Source organism: Parasteatoda tepidariorum, chromosome 3 (assembly GCF_982258835.1).
Source record: "Parasteatoda tepidariorum strain Cologne lab strain chromosome 3, Ptep-v5.0, whole genome shotgun sequence".
Classification (NCBI taxonomy): domain Eukaryota; kingdom Metazoa; phylum Arthropoda; class Arachnida; order Araneae; family Theridiidae; genus Parasteatoda; species Parasteatoda tepidariorum.
The window spans coordinates 69,539,310-69,556,107 of record NC_141757.1 but is presented as its reverse complement, the minus strand read 5'-3'; the positions used below and the strand labels follow the sequence as shown (position 1 = coordinate 69,556,107).

Sequence of the window (16,798 nt, the reverse complement as noted above, 5' to 3'; positions counted from 1 at the left end):
GACCAGTATCTAAAGAGGTGAATGGTGAAGTAAAAATATCAAAACTTGATTTTATGCCTAAAGAAACGCGTAAGATTTATGAAGTGATTATTATAAACATTTAGCAATCAAACAGGTAATGATGTTACTTAATATTCATACATTAGATTTCGATTTTTTTTTTCTTTTCGCTTACATATTAACAAACGATCCCCAAGACGAATTCGATCATCATTTTTAGCAATCATTAAAATATAACTTTAAAGATAGTAACTCGAATTTTTCCTTCCAATGAATTAAAAGAAGTTTCATTGCAGCGAATATTCTTCAAAGAATAATAGAAAAAATTAACTAAAATTAATTAATAAAATTAATCGTTCTCTGGTACAATCAAATGATATAAAGGGAAGAGTTCTTCTTTTTTCCTTTTCTTTTTTTTTTTTTTTTTTTTTTGTAATTCTGCACAAAATTTTTTAATTCGGATAGAGATCATTGATAAGGAGTAAAGTGCTACTTGATTTTTAAATACTGGACAAGAGTAGAACCAAACCATCAAATGAGAAGGCATTGCCATCTATGAGCGAAGAAGAAAAACAGAAAAACATTCCTTTATTTCTTTGTTAATTAAGTTATTTACAATTCTCATCAGACCAACAAAAGATAGCTTCACAAATTATTTTAATAAGTGAATTATTCTTTAGTGTATTAATTAGTAACTAGTATCATTATTTATTGTCATAATTTAATTAGCGTTTTTTTTATTTAAGCTATTTTAACTATTGTAAGGTATATGTTTATTATGATTCAGTATTTATTATATACACGACTACAATCCTCATAAAATACTGCAAGTTATACAAATAAACTATCCAGCGAAAAGTAACTGTTTTTCTAAATGAAAACAGAGATTATAAAAAGTAAATAGGTTTACGTTTATTAAATACAAATGTTTTGAGAAACACGGTTTGTTTTGCTTTTTTATAAGAGTTTAATTTATTTATTTTTTTTAATTTATTTAAAATTTACTTTAACATTGTATAAAACTGTTTTCAATAAATTACATTTATAATAGTGTTAACTGTTATGAAAATTAAGGTTGTTAGAAAATTTAAATCTAAGACTGTGGTCGCCAAACTTATAAAGCTTCTGAGCTACCGTGCCGTTTTTAAATGTTACTGTGCTTATCAATATTCAAAAATCTGTCTTTTTTTTAAAAAAAAAAAACTTACATTTGGTTTATCAGCGGTATTTTGTAGGAATCAAGGTTAACTAACTCCATCTACCGAAAATGCTCCCGCGAGCTATTCGTAATTCGTGATCGTCGATTTGACGATCACTGATCTATGCATAATTCGTCAAATCTTACGCTTAATTTTTCAATGTAGTTCTATAAAGACAGTTATCATTTTATAAAAACTAAAACTTAAATAAAATATACATTGTTTCTAAATAAAAGTACATATTTTGAAAAGTCAAATGTACTTAGCCTTCAAATTAGATTAGATTTCCTCTCATTTTTTCATGTATTTAATATTTTATACAGAAATAAATCAAATATCATATAAAACTATTTCAAATAAATAACATTCATATAAATATTCATGAAAGCTAAGGAGCTCTAAATTTTTTGATCCAAACCGTCAAAGCTCACAGTGTATTTTAATAAAACAATTTTCATTTAATTAAAGACAATTTTCATTTCATATATTGATTTTTAAATAATATGCATATTTCGGTCAGACTTTTCAGAGTTTTATACTCGAATTTCTTTTAAATTTATTTAATACCTTGCACTAACATTCTATATTTTATTTTATAACCTGCGTTGAGCAGCCAATCCTATTCGAAATATATAACCTTATTATTTTGAACTCAATCCAGAAGACAAAGAAACTCCTGGATCGAGCATTGAGACGAACTAGCCTTCGTGGAGACTTTTTGGTGGAACAAACAAGCATTTGAGTTGCTTGTAGAGGAAAACCGCAAAAAACCTCTCACGGTTAACCCGATTCTAATTCATGATCCGTCAACCATTGAGGATATTATGCATCAGCACTGTAGTCAGTGTAAACTGGAAATAGAATTCGTATCAAACAACCACCGCTAGGATTCGAACTTGAGTTACCTCATTAGAAAGCGAACGCTCCATTTATAAGGCTATTTTAAAAAATTAACATTCATACTTGTATAAGCATTCATGAAAGTTAAGGTTCCCTGAATTTTGAGACCTGGTCACAAGCAGTCAAAGCTTACAGTATATTTCAATATATCTATTCATAGCAACTATTTCAAGAAAACTTTCATTTAATGTAAATCAAAGCTTCAATAAAAAGGAAATGTAATATATTTATCTTTTAATTATTTAATTAATCATAAAATAAAACGAAATTCAAACTGATTCATTAATTATTTTCTCATTTTAATTCATTTAGATCAAAAGTCTTTCAGTGAATTTGCGAAATAGACGAAGCTTTTATTTTCTTTATTAAATATTTCGATTACGTTATCGGGTAAAAAAATACATTTTCGAAATTGCAATTTAACTTTATTTTCACTCACCATTATTAAAATTAATTGGGTTTTCCAAAATAAAATCCAGATAAACTTTTTTTTTTTCACTTGATTTGAAATAGAAAATCAGAGAAAGTGGAACGCGGGAAATCTTTATATTGATTATTGCAGTCCATAAAAAGGTTTTCGAAGCGAAAAATGTTCTTTTACTTCCTTAAATTTGTTGAAATTTTTGAATGTGAAGAATTGGAGCAGATAAAGAACTTTTCGAACTGCTTCAAAGTTTCCATTTGAGTAACAGCTTTACATTTCAAGCGAAATGTAAGAAACAAAATTTGCGAGACTTACTCTATTTTAACTAAAAAGAAGTTTTTACCCTTTTAACTTTACTTCAGAAAAAAATGCACTTCAAGTAAAGTATGTTTAAATGTTTAATAAAAGCTTTAACAATTTTAATATTTTCCTTTTTCAAGAAAAAAGATAAACTGATTTGATATGAAACAACTTTCCTTATGAAAACGTTTATGTTGTGAATAATTTATCATTAAAATAGCGACCTTTCTACCAAAGTCACATGGCTAAAGAGCGCAGTAAAAGAAAGTTTCAAGCGATATTTTTTTTAAAGTTAAAATTTCAAGGAAAAGATCCTATTTAAGATTAATTTAATTATATTTATTTCTATATCTTTAAAATTCGCAAATCTCAATGGTTGAAAGCACACATTTCCTCAATGCAGAAAATCTTGAAGCCCTTAAAAGGCCTGTTTGTTCAAACAAAAATGTACTTGGATGCTTACAAATGTATATAGTCACGCATACACATAACTAATCGTCAATTATTTTAATATTATTTACCTTTTGTTAGGGAGGCCGATTCACTGCATCATAGATACATTATATTAATTTTGAAGATGAATATTTTATTTTATTTTATTTTATTTTATAACCGCCTTTGATCAGCCGACCGAAATTTTGGGTTTGCGACTACTAAATTTCAATTCAGTAGTCTTGTAATTTTGAACACAGTCCAGAAGACAAGAGAACTCCTAGATCAAGTATTGGAAGAAATTTGCCTTCCTGAAAGACGTTTTGATGGAATTACCCCGCATTTGCGTTACATGGTAGGGAAAACCACGAAAACCTCCCAAGGTTAACATGGCTGGAAGGGGACTCTAACCCATGATCCGTCTACCATGGATATTTGGGTGAACTGTGATTCGAACCCGGTTCACCTCATTAGAAGGCGAACGCTCTATACGGTGAGCCACCACGGCTCGTATATGGATATTTTATGTTATCTTTATACCATACATATCGTAAAAGAAATATAACACCCCCAACGTGTGCGCCCAAGTACCCAATGAGCAGTGCTGGGTTCAAGTACGCTTTAAGCACCTTTCACCATATTGACGGTTGCCTATATCTCTCATGTTTGAGGCTTCGTACATAAAACTATCCATTTTTGCTCTGGATGTTTTGAACAATAACATATTAAATTTTCAGCCAATGTGACAGAGAATTAATTTCCATAAAAATTGTGTGGGGTCATTAATGATCCGGTCATTAATTTTAATATGTGTGAACTTAAAAACAATAAATATTTCATTCAATTCTCCCTTTTATTCATTTAGTTTACTTGTGTTGCATAAATTAAATTTTTCTAAACCATTATGGAATTTTAAAAAAAAATAATCTCTCTAGGCAACGAAAATGATGTATTGATTAATTTTTTTAATTTTAATTTATTTTAAAGTTGAAATTTTTTTTTAAAATTTAAGTCTTGCGAAATATTTTTTTTTATCATACGTGTAATGCAAAGATAGCATATTATTTCGTTCAAAAAAATCCATGTTTTATAATTTTTCTATTTTTTAAAACAACTCCTAATTTGTATAAATTCTTTGTTTGCAATTTCTTAATACATTTTAAAAACATGCATTGAAGCAATAGGGCATCGGTGGCGCAGATGGATAAGGAATCGCTCACACCGCTGACTGGAGCAAGTAAAGTTTAGCTGTCAGAAACTTTAATTCAGTGGCTATAAGTCCTCTCGTTGGTTGTGGAGTGGAAGTTGGGAAAAAGGGGTACTAGCTCAGGTGTTATCCCTGTCGTCTTACCAGATTCATAATTACATGATATTCCTACCATGGATGTTAAGAAATAGAGCCTTTATCATGCAAATTTCGTAGTTTTTAACCTTTTTAAATAAATTCTCAGCAAACTTCAATGAAAAATTTGATTAATTGCAAAAGAACTTTTAACTTATAAAAATATTAGACATATAAAAGACAATATTACTCTGTAATTTTAATAAATATTCATTTGCTTATAAAGGATAAAAAGAATCAGAAGCTTTAAAAAAAAATTCCATATAAAAATTTGCCCGCTTTGTTAATTGCGCAGTAGGCTTAAGGCAGAACAATTGTTAAGTAATAGAATACATCCATTAAAAATAGTATCTTTACTATTGTGTGACTACAGATGTTAAAAAAAAAATTTGAAAAATTGATTTCTATAATGCATTAAAATGATTTATGGCAATTGAAATTTTAAAAACTATTACTTCAGAGCTATATAGAGTAAAAGGAATTACATTTGATATGTTTTGATTGATGTTTGAGAAGTTAGTTCTTTTTCAAAAAAAAAACTCGAGAACTCTTCTTGACGGAAGTAGCACTCTAGCAAAGAATATAGAGTATTCTATATTCTTTGACTCTAGTCTCCACTACTGAAAAAAAAATAGAACTTGGAGCAATAAACCCGTAAGATTTATTAAACTAATTTAAACGATATAAAGAAAAGAGTGTGAGTGAATAAGTTTTCGAAAACATTAAACGAAAATGATGGATTATTTTAAAGTATTTTTATGCTATTTTTAAAATTTTACTTTTTTTTAAGTCTTAAATTTACTTTAGAATGCTTAAATAAATACGACTTCCATTTTTATTGAAATTAACTACCGCAAAACTTACATTTTTTATTAGAAATTTTCAACACAAGTCACATTTCAAGAAAATATTATGCACTTTATGTGTTAATTTTTCCAATGATAACTAAATTTTTAAGTTTCATATATTTAGTTATTTTAGCGAAATTTTTTAGTAGAATCCTTTAAAGGAAAATTGATAAAAATAAATATTAAAGAAAACTGTTTCGATACTTGAAGTCAGCACACGAAGTAAGAATCAATTTAAAAATCCCAGACGCTTCTTAAAAACTTTTATAAGGAGCTGCGAAAATCACAAAATAAGCGATTTAACTACGTTGAATTTACAAAAGCAAAACTAATAGAAAAAAACGTGTTTAAATCCTGGAAAAAAAATATAGTCGAACCTGGGAAACTTGATCCGCTTTTTAAAATAATATTTATTACTAATAATAATAATAACTAAGTTTCCAAGTTCACATTATATAATAGCTAATAATGCTCATCGCATGATTATATTCTTATTTTCCATCTAAATTATAAACAACTTTTTTATTAAAGATTTTTCAAACTTTTTAGACTAGATCAAATATTGTTATTTAAGGGTGGTTTGACCTACGCAACTTAAAAGAAGTATTAAAACTAATTCAGCAATAATTAAAAGTCTAAAGAAATGCTAGAGGCAACAGTTGAGATGTGGGGAAGATATGGGCCAACGCAACAGAGTGAAGTCTCAAAATGGTTTACCAACAGTATACTAGAATGCATTATCCAGTTGATAACACTCTCGACATTGTCATAAATAGTCATTTTGAAAGATATATTTAATCAGCAACGCTATCCTGATATGGGTTTTTATTCATAGAACATGCCAGGAAAGCATTTCCTTTTTAATATTACACTAACCCTTTATTGGAATCACTGTAACACAGTAATCCATTTGCATAAACCTGATAGGTTACAACCTATCAGGTACCACCTATAATGAATAGGTCATAACGCATATAATTACCACCTATAATGAAATAGGTCATAGCGCACAAATGAGAGAGAGGTCTCAGCTCAATAATTAAGCAACAACAACAAAAGCGAAAAAAGTATGTCATTAGCTTTTTTAATGGCCTCATCGTAATAATTCGTAAATCCAAACATCTGCGGCCAGCCAGGAATCGCTTTTACTTCGTTGTAGATAACAGTAAAATTACGTAATGGAATAACACTTTGAACAACTCTTGAAATAATAGAACGTAGAAACCTCCATACTTTTTTTGCTATTTTCACTTTCTCGACAACCTGCATAATACCATTAAAGGTGATAATTACGGAAATATATAGATTGAGAGCTGTCATTATATTTAGTAAGGTATATTAAATATATTTTTACTTCAAACAATATGCCTTTTTTAATTCAAATTAAATACAATTTTTACTTCAAATTAAATACGTTTTTACTTTAAACAAAATATTTAAGTTACTGGTACCCTTACCCGCTGATCCTCACTAATCTTCGGAACTGTTTCCACTGTTCCCTTCGAATTGCTTCGCTCGTTCATAGAGTAATTTAATCCCGTCTAGTTTTGTATACTTTTTTGAAAACTAAAGTTTATAGATTACAATAGGTTATAAATAGTTCACAAAAATATTCTCTGTGCGAAATTTTAAAGATATATTAGGATTCTCAGTACGAAATTCCAAATATATACATTTTAATAGTAACATCAGCTATAAGTACTTTATCCCAAAGTTATATAAGAACCAAAGAAAATAAGAAAAATGAATACAATCATGAAAAAGGTTAAAATTAAAGAAGTATTGTCCGGGTCATCAATGAGAGTTAATATGTTATCGACTATGCCAACTTTTATCTGTCAAAGGGTACCTCAAGATTGAATCTAGTTAGCATGCCTTATATACTAGTGAATTGATGCTTAACCATCGTAGTGGTAGTAACGCCACAATACTCCCCCACCAGAATTTTATCAGGGATAGAATTCGATGAACGGATACAACTAGTTGCTGTATTTATGAAAAACCGGGAGAGCTGGATTAAGGTCACCGGGTTTTAAGCTTTTGGCCATGAGAGCTAAATAAAGCTCATGGTTGGGTGTGTGGTTACTCCTGTGTTGCTATTACCAGTCGAGAGTGCAAGATCCCGTTGTGTATTAATGAGACTGAGTAGCAACGGCCCTAGGAGGACGAGGACGCAGTCACAATTAGCAAGTCAACTGTTCAATGTGGACCATCCACCGAAGTAATCGTAATCATATCACGTCCGGGTCACCAATGTGGGGAAAGATGTTGTCGACTTTGCCAACTTTTATCTATCAACAGGTACCTCAAGATTGAATCAAGTTAACATGTCTTATATACTAGTGAATTGATGTTTAATAATCGTAGTGGTAGTTACGCCACAGTTGAAATAAAACTCTACTCTGAATTCAATGTTAAAACAATTCAAATTTATCTGAAGCAATTTTTTAATTCTTAAACTCCAAACTTTATTTTTCCTGTTCTAAATTTCAGTATTTAGGTACACAGCCGCTTCAAGTCCTCGACTTTACCTAAAAATTATAAAATGTGAAGAAAAAAATTTAAGTTATTAAGTAGTAATGAAGTAGGTGAAAATTAAGATAGTTATTGGGCGATTAAAACAATACTTTTAGCCAATGAGCCATGTCCTTACATACCTAACCAACATGCGCAACGTAAGCAGATATAAGCTGGATATTTTAAAATCTTTACAGAATTTCAACAAAATCACAGTTGTTAAAAATTAACTTTCAACAAAACATATTTTAACTTAAGATAATACAGGTTTACTGTTTCGTTTTCATGCTTATGCCAGCTCGTGAAAAAAAATTCTAAATTTTATAACCACAAACGAATAAGCTTTTTATATAATATATGAGTATAATATATGAGCTTTTCATACAATATAGATAAGTCTTTTAATAATATATCGCCAGTGTAATCGATTTTTGGTAACTATTACTAAAGTCGGAAATTTATATTTTTCTAAGTATTATGCTCTACTGTTTACCTTCCTCACTGAAGGCACTTAGCATAGATTTTTAAAAAGCTATATGCATTTAATCCAGCTAAACAAACAGAATATTTTTAAAAAGAAACTCTAGTGAAATTCTATTAAAATTCAATATCTCCAGTTTTTATAATACAATATTTGATCTTTAGAAATACCCGAAGTTTAATACCATAAAAAAAATTCTTTCTTTATAATTTGCTTTTTCAAAAGAATTGAAATAATAAATTTTCGCTGCATTTCGAATTATCTCCGGTATTCAGTATTTTTTATAATATTTTTTCAAGCGATAAAAGCTTTTAGATGGCATTTAACCTTTGTCGTTTAGTTCAAAGAATCTTCAGAGAATTAGAAGTTAAAATAATAATGCGAGTTGATGTGTGAACTATGAAAGTGAGATAAAATATGCTTCTAATATTTTGTAAAGCTATTTAATTATAACACTGCTGAAAAAATAGGAAGAAAAAAGAGAATATAAAAAAAATTTCCAACTGTTTTTATGATTCTTAACAACACAAATATATGATTCAAAGAGATGTAAAAAAAAAATGAATCGTTAGTGCTTGTTCGTGCTAAATAATAATTAAAAAATATTTGCAATTATAGAAAACAGGTTTTGAAAATATTTAAAGCACACTCTAATCGGTCAAAATTATATATATATATATATATATATATATATATATATATATATATATAAATAAATAAATACAAGAAACACTAAGAAAGTTAAGAAAAACAATAAGTATCATTTATTGCGCTTAAGCTGCAAGTAAACAGCACTCATTAGATAAGTTCAAAATGAAGAATAAAACAAAGAAAAATTATAGACATATGAAAAAAAGGGGGTGGGAAATAATAAGTAAAAAAATAATAAACATTTTATTTTAAAAAAAAAAAATGAAATGTTAATTAAAAAACCAGAAAAAAAAGATATAATCTTTTCTTCAGCCCACACGATTATATCCGCAAAACAGAGTGCTTTCTGATATTGTATCAATAAAGCCAAAGCAAAATATATTAATACAATAGTGTGAGGAGCACTCAAAAAATTTTTTTATAAAATAACTACAAAAAAGTAGATCATAAAAAGTAAAAATAACATGTAAAAACAGATAATAAAATAAAATAAAAAGAAAAAACATTAAAAAGGGGGGACTATAAAGCGAGTAGCAAAATCATAACAACTTACATGGACGGATATTTTTCAAGAATGATTTAAAAATGTTTTCGCAGAAAGATTGCCAGATTACAAAATATGAAAACAAAAGCGCAAATTGAGTGTAACTTCTTTCTTTTTTTTAACTTCGAAATTTAAAACGATGATTCATGAAAGTTTTCTATATTTGTCTGAATTGTTTTTAGAAAATTCTTCAAGTTTTTTATTTTTCTAAAAACTCTAATTATTTTAGAATAAAATTCGATTAAAGCCTTCATGCCTGTCACGCCTCTTTTTATTTCCTTTAAGCTTTCAGAACGTTGACGGCGAATTTAACAGAATTTAAAACAAGAGTATAAAATAACCTGTTAAATTATGCATATGTTGGGACCCATACCTTTTAAATATAGATTTCTGATTATCGTTATTCTGTCAGAAATATATAACCATAAAGATGTATTTGTTCGTCCTTTTTTTGCGCCTAAATCCAATCGAAAATCAATGATAAATACATTAGATATTAAAATTTCTTTCCTTTTTTTTACCAGTTAAAATACGCATTTTTCTCACATCTAGATTAAAATGTTAAATTAATCTATGTAAATGACTTTCAAATATGTTTAATGCTTCACTTATAACCATGTCTTTTAAATTCGCAAATTTTTTTTGTTAAAACTTTTTTCAACTAATTTTAAGCAATTTTCTATTAAGTTATATTTTTTATTATAGGGGTGGAAAATGAAACCTCAAGTCGCAATGGCGTGACATCACTGATTCGCTTCCAGTTGTTTATTGAAAGAAAAAAAAAGCAGGAATAAATTTTTTTTTATATACCTTTTCTGACATATAACTGAATTGTTACTCCCCCAACATTTAAAAATAACAATTCTAACATAATTTTGATATTGTTACTTAAAACGGCTTTGGGGAACAAATTAAAAATTACCTCAATTCTATATTAATGTTTTTATTTAGCAATTCTTTTTTATGAAGCATAGCATACTTTATATAGCAATTCCATTTAAGTAAACAACTATGGTCACTTACTAAAATAGAATTGTTATTTGAATTCTTTTCATTGATAATAGGGTAGTGTAAGTCAAAGGTTTCACTTTTTATTCATAAAACCTTCATAACTTCCAAACAACTCTTAAAAGTTACTAGTCCAATTAACTTCAATCTGATCTCATTCTATTTAGCATAAAAAAATTACATAGGAAACAATGCTTCAGTTGTATAGATAGCTACTAGATAGAAATGTAAAACGAGTAAATACATATTTAGTCTAAAACTGCACTTTTTAAACACAATAGCTTAAGAACTTTCTAAATTATCAGTCCTAACGATTTTTGTTTAGTCTCATTCAATTTAGCATAAAAAATATTAATTTAGCGTCATATCTTAAGATATTTAGCATAATAAACATAAGTGTCACCCCATCTTACTAGATAAGAGTCGTTAGATGTGTAAATGTGCATAAATCAAAACTGCACAGTTAGAGCTAAAACTTTAACTTATAAAACTATAAGCCATGCTCAGATTTGATCTCATTCAATTTAATTTGAAAAAAAAGATAAACAGAATAGATAATTGTACCTCATATGTCTAAATAGCAGTGTTTCATCTCCTTTGATTCCCCTTCCCCTCTAAACCCAAGATGATGCAACGTCTTATGCCAATAGTCTTATGTTTGTACTTGTGTGCCTTGTACTCAATTTGTCACCGAAAAACTTTATATAATTGATTATCTATTGTGTTACCACGCACATAACCCCACTTGAACTCAAAGATAAATCATGTTCAATGAGTAATAAGCAATATAATAATAATTAATAATTATTATTATTAATCACTATTATTATTACATTGCTATTCTTTGCAATAATATTACTATTCGATAAATGTCAATGAGTAAAAAAAAATTGTTTAAGGGCATGGCAGCACGAGGTGGGCCTTAATATTCCCCACTATTAGAAGAAATATTAACATAGGGTTAATCCACAAATTATAAACACAGGTGCATGTTTAAAACATAGAAGTCAGTGAAACATAAGACTACTTAGAAAATAATATAAAAAATTTATTAGACAAATACTATAAACAAAAAATTACTATATACAATGACTGGATGTTAAAACTCACAATTCTAAAAGTAACCATTATTCAGAAAACGTTATTTTCAAAAGTATAAATGCTCATGAAAAATTATCATAATTATATTGCTAAGCATTTCATAAAATAAATTTTAAAAATATATGTTTCAGATTGTACAGCTCTACACAAGTCTACATAGACTAGATAAAATTAGAACAAGACCTCGAAAAATCTTAAAATTTATATTGGGCTCGTAATATTTATATTTATCTTAACACAAGCTTTTAGTTAAGACATTAAAATTTTTCCCACAAAATGCATACCAAAAAAAAACAATAAATAAATTTAACTCTTTTAAAATTGCCTATTAATCTTAATGTAAAAAGAGTGATTAGAAAAGGAAAGGTTTCACTTTTAATTCAAGCATACATAACTTTATTCCTTTTAAAAAATAAAGTGAAGATATGACTAACAAATTAAAAAAATTTATCAAGCGAATCTTGTTTATAATAAATGACTACTTCAGAAGTTCAAATGTCTGTGATTTAAATTTAGTTTCAAAATTACAGAATATTAAATTTACAAAAACTAATTATCAGAAAATTTCATTGCACTAAGATTCAAAGTAAAACCGACAGATTTATCATTTAAATGACATTAAATACAATCATGGATGCAAGTTTTATTATTTTTATAGAGAAAATAAAAATCAATATTAAATTTTGAAAAATCCAATGGCAGTTATTAAATTAGCATTGATTTAAAATTCATGGAGCACTTTTTTTTAATTATTTTTATAAATATTATAATGAAATTACTTTCACACAGTGAAAATTTCTATAATAAAAAAATATACACATCTTTAAATATACATACATACAAATGATAATAAAATTGAGCAAAATATATCTTGTATTCAAGGATAAGGCATCAGGAGGATAACCCTTTTGGATATAATCTAGTATTTTGAATGCCACCCAGAGGTCCAGACAACAGTTTTGTTGGTATCATTTGATTCTTATCATACCTATAACTATCGGAAGAGTTACTCCTATCTCTGGTATACCTGTATTGCTTAACTGGTGTATTTACAAATGATGTTAATATTGTAGGTGGAAGGGATGATGGTAACGGAGATTCTATTGTGTTTTGAGGTGAGTAGGAAGTGATAGTGTTGTCCCAAGAAGCAGAACATGGTTTTGTCACTTGCGTCCACTGAGGTACATGGCTTGCATCAACATGCCAGCTCATAGGACGACCTGCATTTACTAAAAATGTATCCATGCCATCGCCATTTGGCAGGGAAGTAGTGCGGTTGAATCGCATAGGATCCTTTGTGCCTAAATGCCTTTGTCTTGAACAGGTAGGAACAGTTTTAGGGAGCATTAGTAAAGATCGGTCGTTACACAGGGCAGATATGAGAGGCAGATCCAAATCCCGGCTTCTTTGGCGCAGTTGATGAATGTCTAGCACGTCTGGCCGAGTAGGACTTTTTCGTAATTCTTTCCTTTTCTCAGTTAATTGAGAGATATTTGAATTCAATACAGAATTGTTATGCTGAAACATAAAGAATAAAAATAATTTACTAAATGATCAAACTACAGAATTTTTACAATTTATAGATGCTTTATAGCATTTTTAAGATTTAAAAAAAAAAAAAAACAATTCTAAAAATTTGTCACAAAAAAAATTTATTTAATATACAGAATTATTTTTAAATTTAGCTCAAAAATACATGGTTAAAGAATCTTGGATATCATAGTAAAGGTGGCAGACTAAGTTTTTCAAAAAGAATTCTTATTCTAACACTAGTTAAATTTATTTTAAAATATTTTAATTTCGTGTGATTACTTATCATTAGCACTAACCTATCAATGATAAGTAATCATATACCCAGAATATGTAAATTTACACAAATGAAGTTTGGGAGATTTTCAGGCAGCTTCCAGGTCGAATAAAATAAAAATATTAGCTATAAAAAAATTTTTATTGTGAAGAGAAAAAAAAATGCTGCCTTACAAAAGTTTTCCAGTTAACTCAAGAATTGTTTAGAATAAATTTTTCTTTTCTTTGTTAAAGCAAAATAAAGTCAAAAGGGGACTTTTGCAACATGTATTATAGTTTGGTATAATTCGATGTCACAGAACTGAATTAACAGAAATTGAAATATTATTTCTTAATGCAGTAATATTAAAAAGAAAAATAGATATAAAAGCAGAAACGGAATATATTCTAAATAAAGATACAGTTAAATATATTCCAACTAACAGATTCAAACCAGCGTGATACTTCCTAACTATATTGATTAAATAAAAATTTAATTGACAAATAACATGTTTGAGTTGAAAAAAAATAGGCAACTCCATTTTTTTTTTAAAAAAAAGGCCAAAAGTTTGACCTTATCAGTTGTATAAGTTATTTAGAATAAAAAAGTTATATATTATCAAAGAACCAGTAAAAAATATGCATATTCTGCGTAACAGATTAATTAATATTATATCATCATTATCAATTTTTATAATTTAGTTTTGTTGAGACAAAAAATTCCAATTCTCATCATACAGAATCCATCAATTTTACTGATAATCAACTTTGTAACAGTTAATTTTTTATGGTTTAGTTTTATCTTTTATTTTCATAGTTTGTCTTAATCTGATCAAGCCTGGATTACATAACAATTCATTTAGTTTATTATCATTCAAATTGCCAAAACATAAGTTTTTCCAAGATGCAAGGAATATATTAAATAAAGTGCAATGGCTTTTGACTTCATCAATAACACTGAATCTTGATCGCAATAATTAGCTATTAAAATGGAAAATAGTCAGCATGATCGATTAGATGATAAAAACCATGGTAAATACCGGTAAAAACCTTACATGGTAAATGCTATACTAACCCTGCAAAGATATAAATATTTTCTAAGAATTTATAATTAATAAGATTATATCAATAAATAAATAAAAACTACTGCGATACAAGGAACTTTTTGCAAGAACATAATTAATACAGTTTTTTAAGGATTTGTAGAAAAAATTCATATGCCAACATACATACCATATTAGTATTAGAAGAAACTATAAATTCCAAATTTGGAAGTTGAGCAACAGATCCACCATTCACAATATCATTTCTGTATGCTGGAGGAGGTGGGATGCATGGAAAATCGGCTTCTGCTTCTAAAATATCACTACAAACATCAGGCAAAGATAACTGCCTATTCCTGAAGTCGTAATCATATCGAACCGCTTCTCCATGTGGAGAAATTAAACCATTTTGATTCTGTTGAGCATAGTCTATCACATTAAGGTTCATTTCACTGCGACTGTTTAGATGCCTTTGAAGATATTGCGACTTAGAAACATCACAGTATCCCAGCTTCCTAGTTGGACTCCTTTCATTAACAGGTATGTATAGATTAGGCTCAGAGCCACATGCAATTATTTGCCTGTCATTGTAGAGGGTTAAAGGAAGTCTTTGGTCTCGGTTGAGAGAAGACACACCTATCCTGGTAACTGCTCTCGAGTGAGGGGTTTGAGCATTCACAGTATACCTGCGATGTTGAGCACTAGTTTGTAAATGTAAATGAGTTTGGTTCAATGTTTCAGATTTCATATCAGGCTGAACTGCACACAAGTTTAAAGATGGAGTTCTTTTGACATCAATCTTTTTCATACTAACGGGAGGTTCTAGAGATAAGGAAGCATAAGAAGGAGTTTTAGAAGGAGAATCTACCGCATGAGCGTTAAACGAAGGAGTTCGTTTAGTGACTGTTGTCTTTGCTTTCACTTTATAAGGAGACTTCATTAAATGTTTGTTTTGAACAGAATCAGAACACACATTGAACGATGGAGTTCGCCTAACATCAGTAGGTTTATCTGTGGTAGGAATAATGAGTAATGAGGTGGCATTTGTAAGACTTGGTTGAGCATTATTGGGGAAATTATACATCCCTGAGGTAGCTGGAAAAGATTTGACAATATTCGATCTCTGGGGAGTCACTGCATTATATACACTGGCTGTACGCACATGCTTATCCACAAAAGTGGATATACATAACTTCTGAGGGATATTTTCAGTAGAGTTTTTAACAGGAAGTTCTTCAAAAGAATCACATTTTACCCATCGATTACCATCATTTGAGCACTTAGATGTAAGGCTGCCAACCTTCAGAGTTGAGCCACTAGTTAATGACAAGGAGCTACAATTACTGTCCGTATTTGATGTACAGCTACTCCTTGACATTAATGTAGAAGAAGGTGTAGTTATTGCTGTCCCAGTTTTGGAGGAAGGGCTCCACATCTGATTAGAATTAATATTATGCCCTGAAAAATAAAAATGCAGTTAGAATAGAAAATTGAATTCTATTCATTGCAAAATTCTTGGTTAACAGAACAATTACGAAAGGACGTTTCACACCAACAGCCTAAGCTCTTGTTTAAAATAAAAAGGTCCATTAAACCTTACTTAATTAGCAAATATTTGAGAGATTTGCTTTAAAACAAAGGTTAATAGACATCAATAATTAAAGTAATAAGTACCATATGTAACAATATAAATAAGGTACTAATGTGCCAGTTAATGAAATTTCATTGAGTATAAATTAGAACTATTGAATCCTAGGAAACACCTATTACAATGGTAAAAAAAAAACTAAAATTTTTGCACAGTTAGCTACAACTACTTTATCACAGTAATAATAGTGAATTATGTTATTAAATATTAAAAAAAATTTTAAAAAATACAAAATAAAAATTTTAAAAAATATAAAAAGAAATTCACCTGGTTCAGAATAAGGAGCTAGAGAATGATCTGTAAAACATGGTATACTCTGACTTTTGTACTTGAGATCACTTGAAAATTTACTTCCATTAAGTAAAGGCAGAACTTCCATAGAATGATGTTGAGTTGTGCTTAAGTCATCCAGTTTAACACCTGAAAAAGAAAGCAATTTTTATGAAATTATGTAAGGAATGTAACATGCTTATTAATGAAAACAAATTTATCCAAGAACATTTATGCTTGAATGCATATCTCCCTCCAAGCAAGTACTCGGGCAAATTTTTACAGAATTTCCTATCTACAGACTA

At 28.7% G+C, this 16,798-nt stretch overlaps 1 protein-coding gene across 4 annotated transcripts in view; it reads right to left on the bottom strand.

The window, feature by feature from the left end:
- Positions 1–11,673: 11,673 nt before the first annotated feature.
- The window catches only part of ex (FERM domain containing expanded), a 71,128-nt gene continuing 66,003 nt past the window's right edge, over positions 11,674–16,798 (bottom strand). For all 4 annotated transcript variants that reach the window (XM_087159508.1, XM_087159507.1, XM_087159509.1 and 1 more), the window contains exons 11-13: positions 16,491–16,643; positions 14,766–16,033; positions 11,674–13,265 (exon numbers count right to left, since the gene is read on the bottom strand). In XM_087159508.1, coding sequence (XP_087015634.1) covers positions 12,639–13,265; positions 14,766–16,033; positions 16,491–16,643 — 2,048 coding nt within the window. In that variant the 3' untranslated portion in view covers positions 11,674–12,638. The remainder of the gene's footprint in view (positions 13,266–14,765; positions 16,034–16,490; positions 16,644–16,798) is intronic.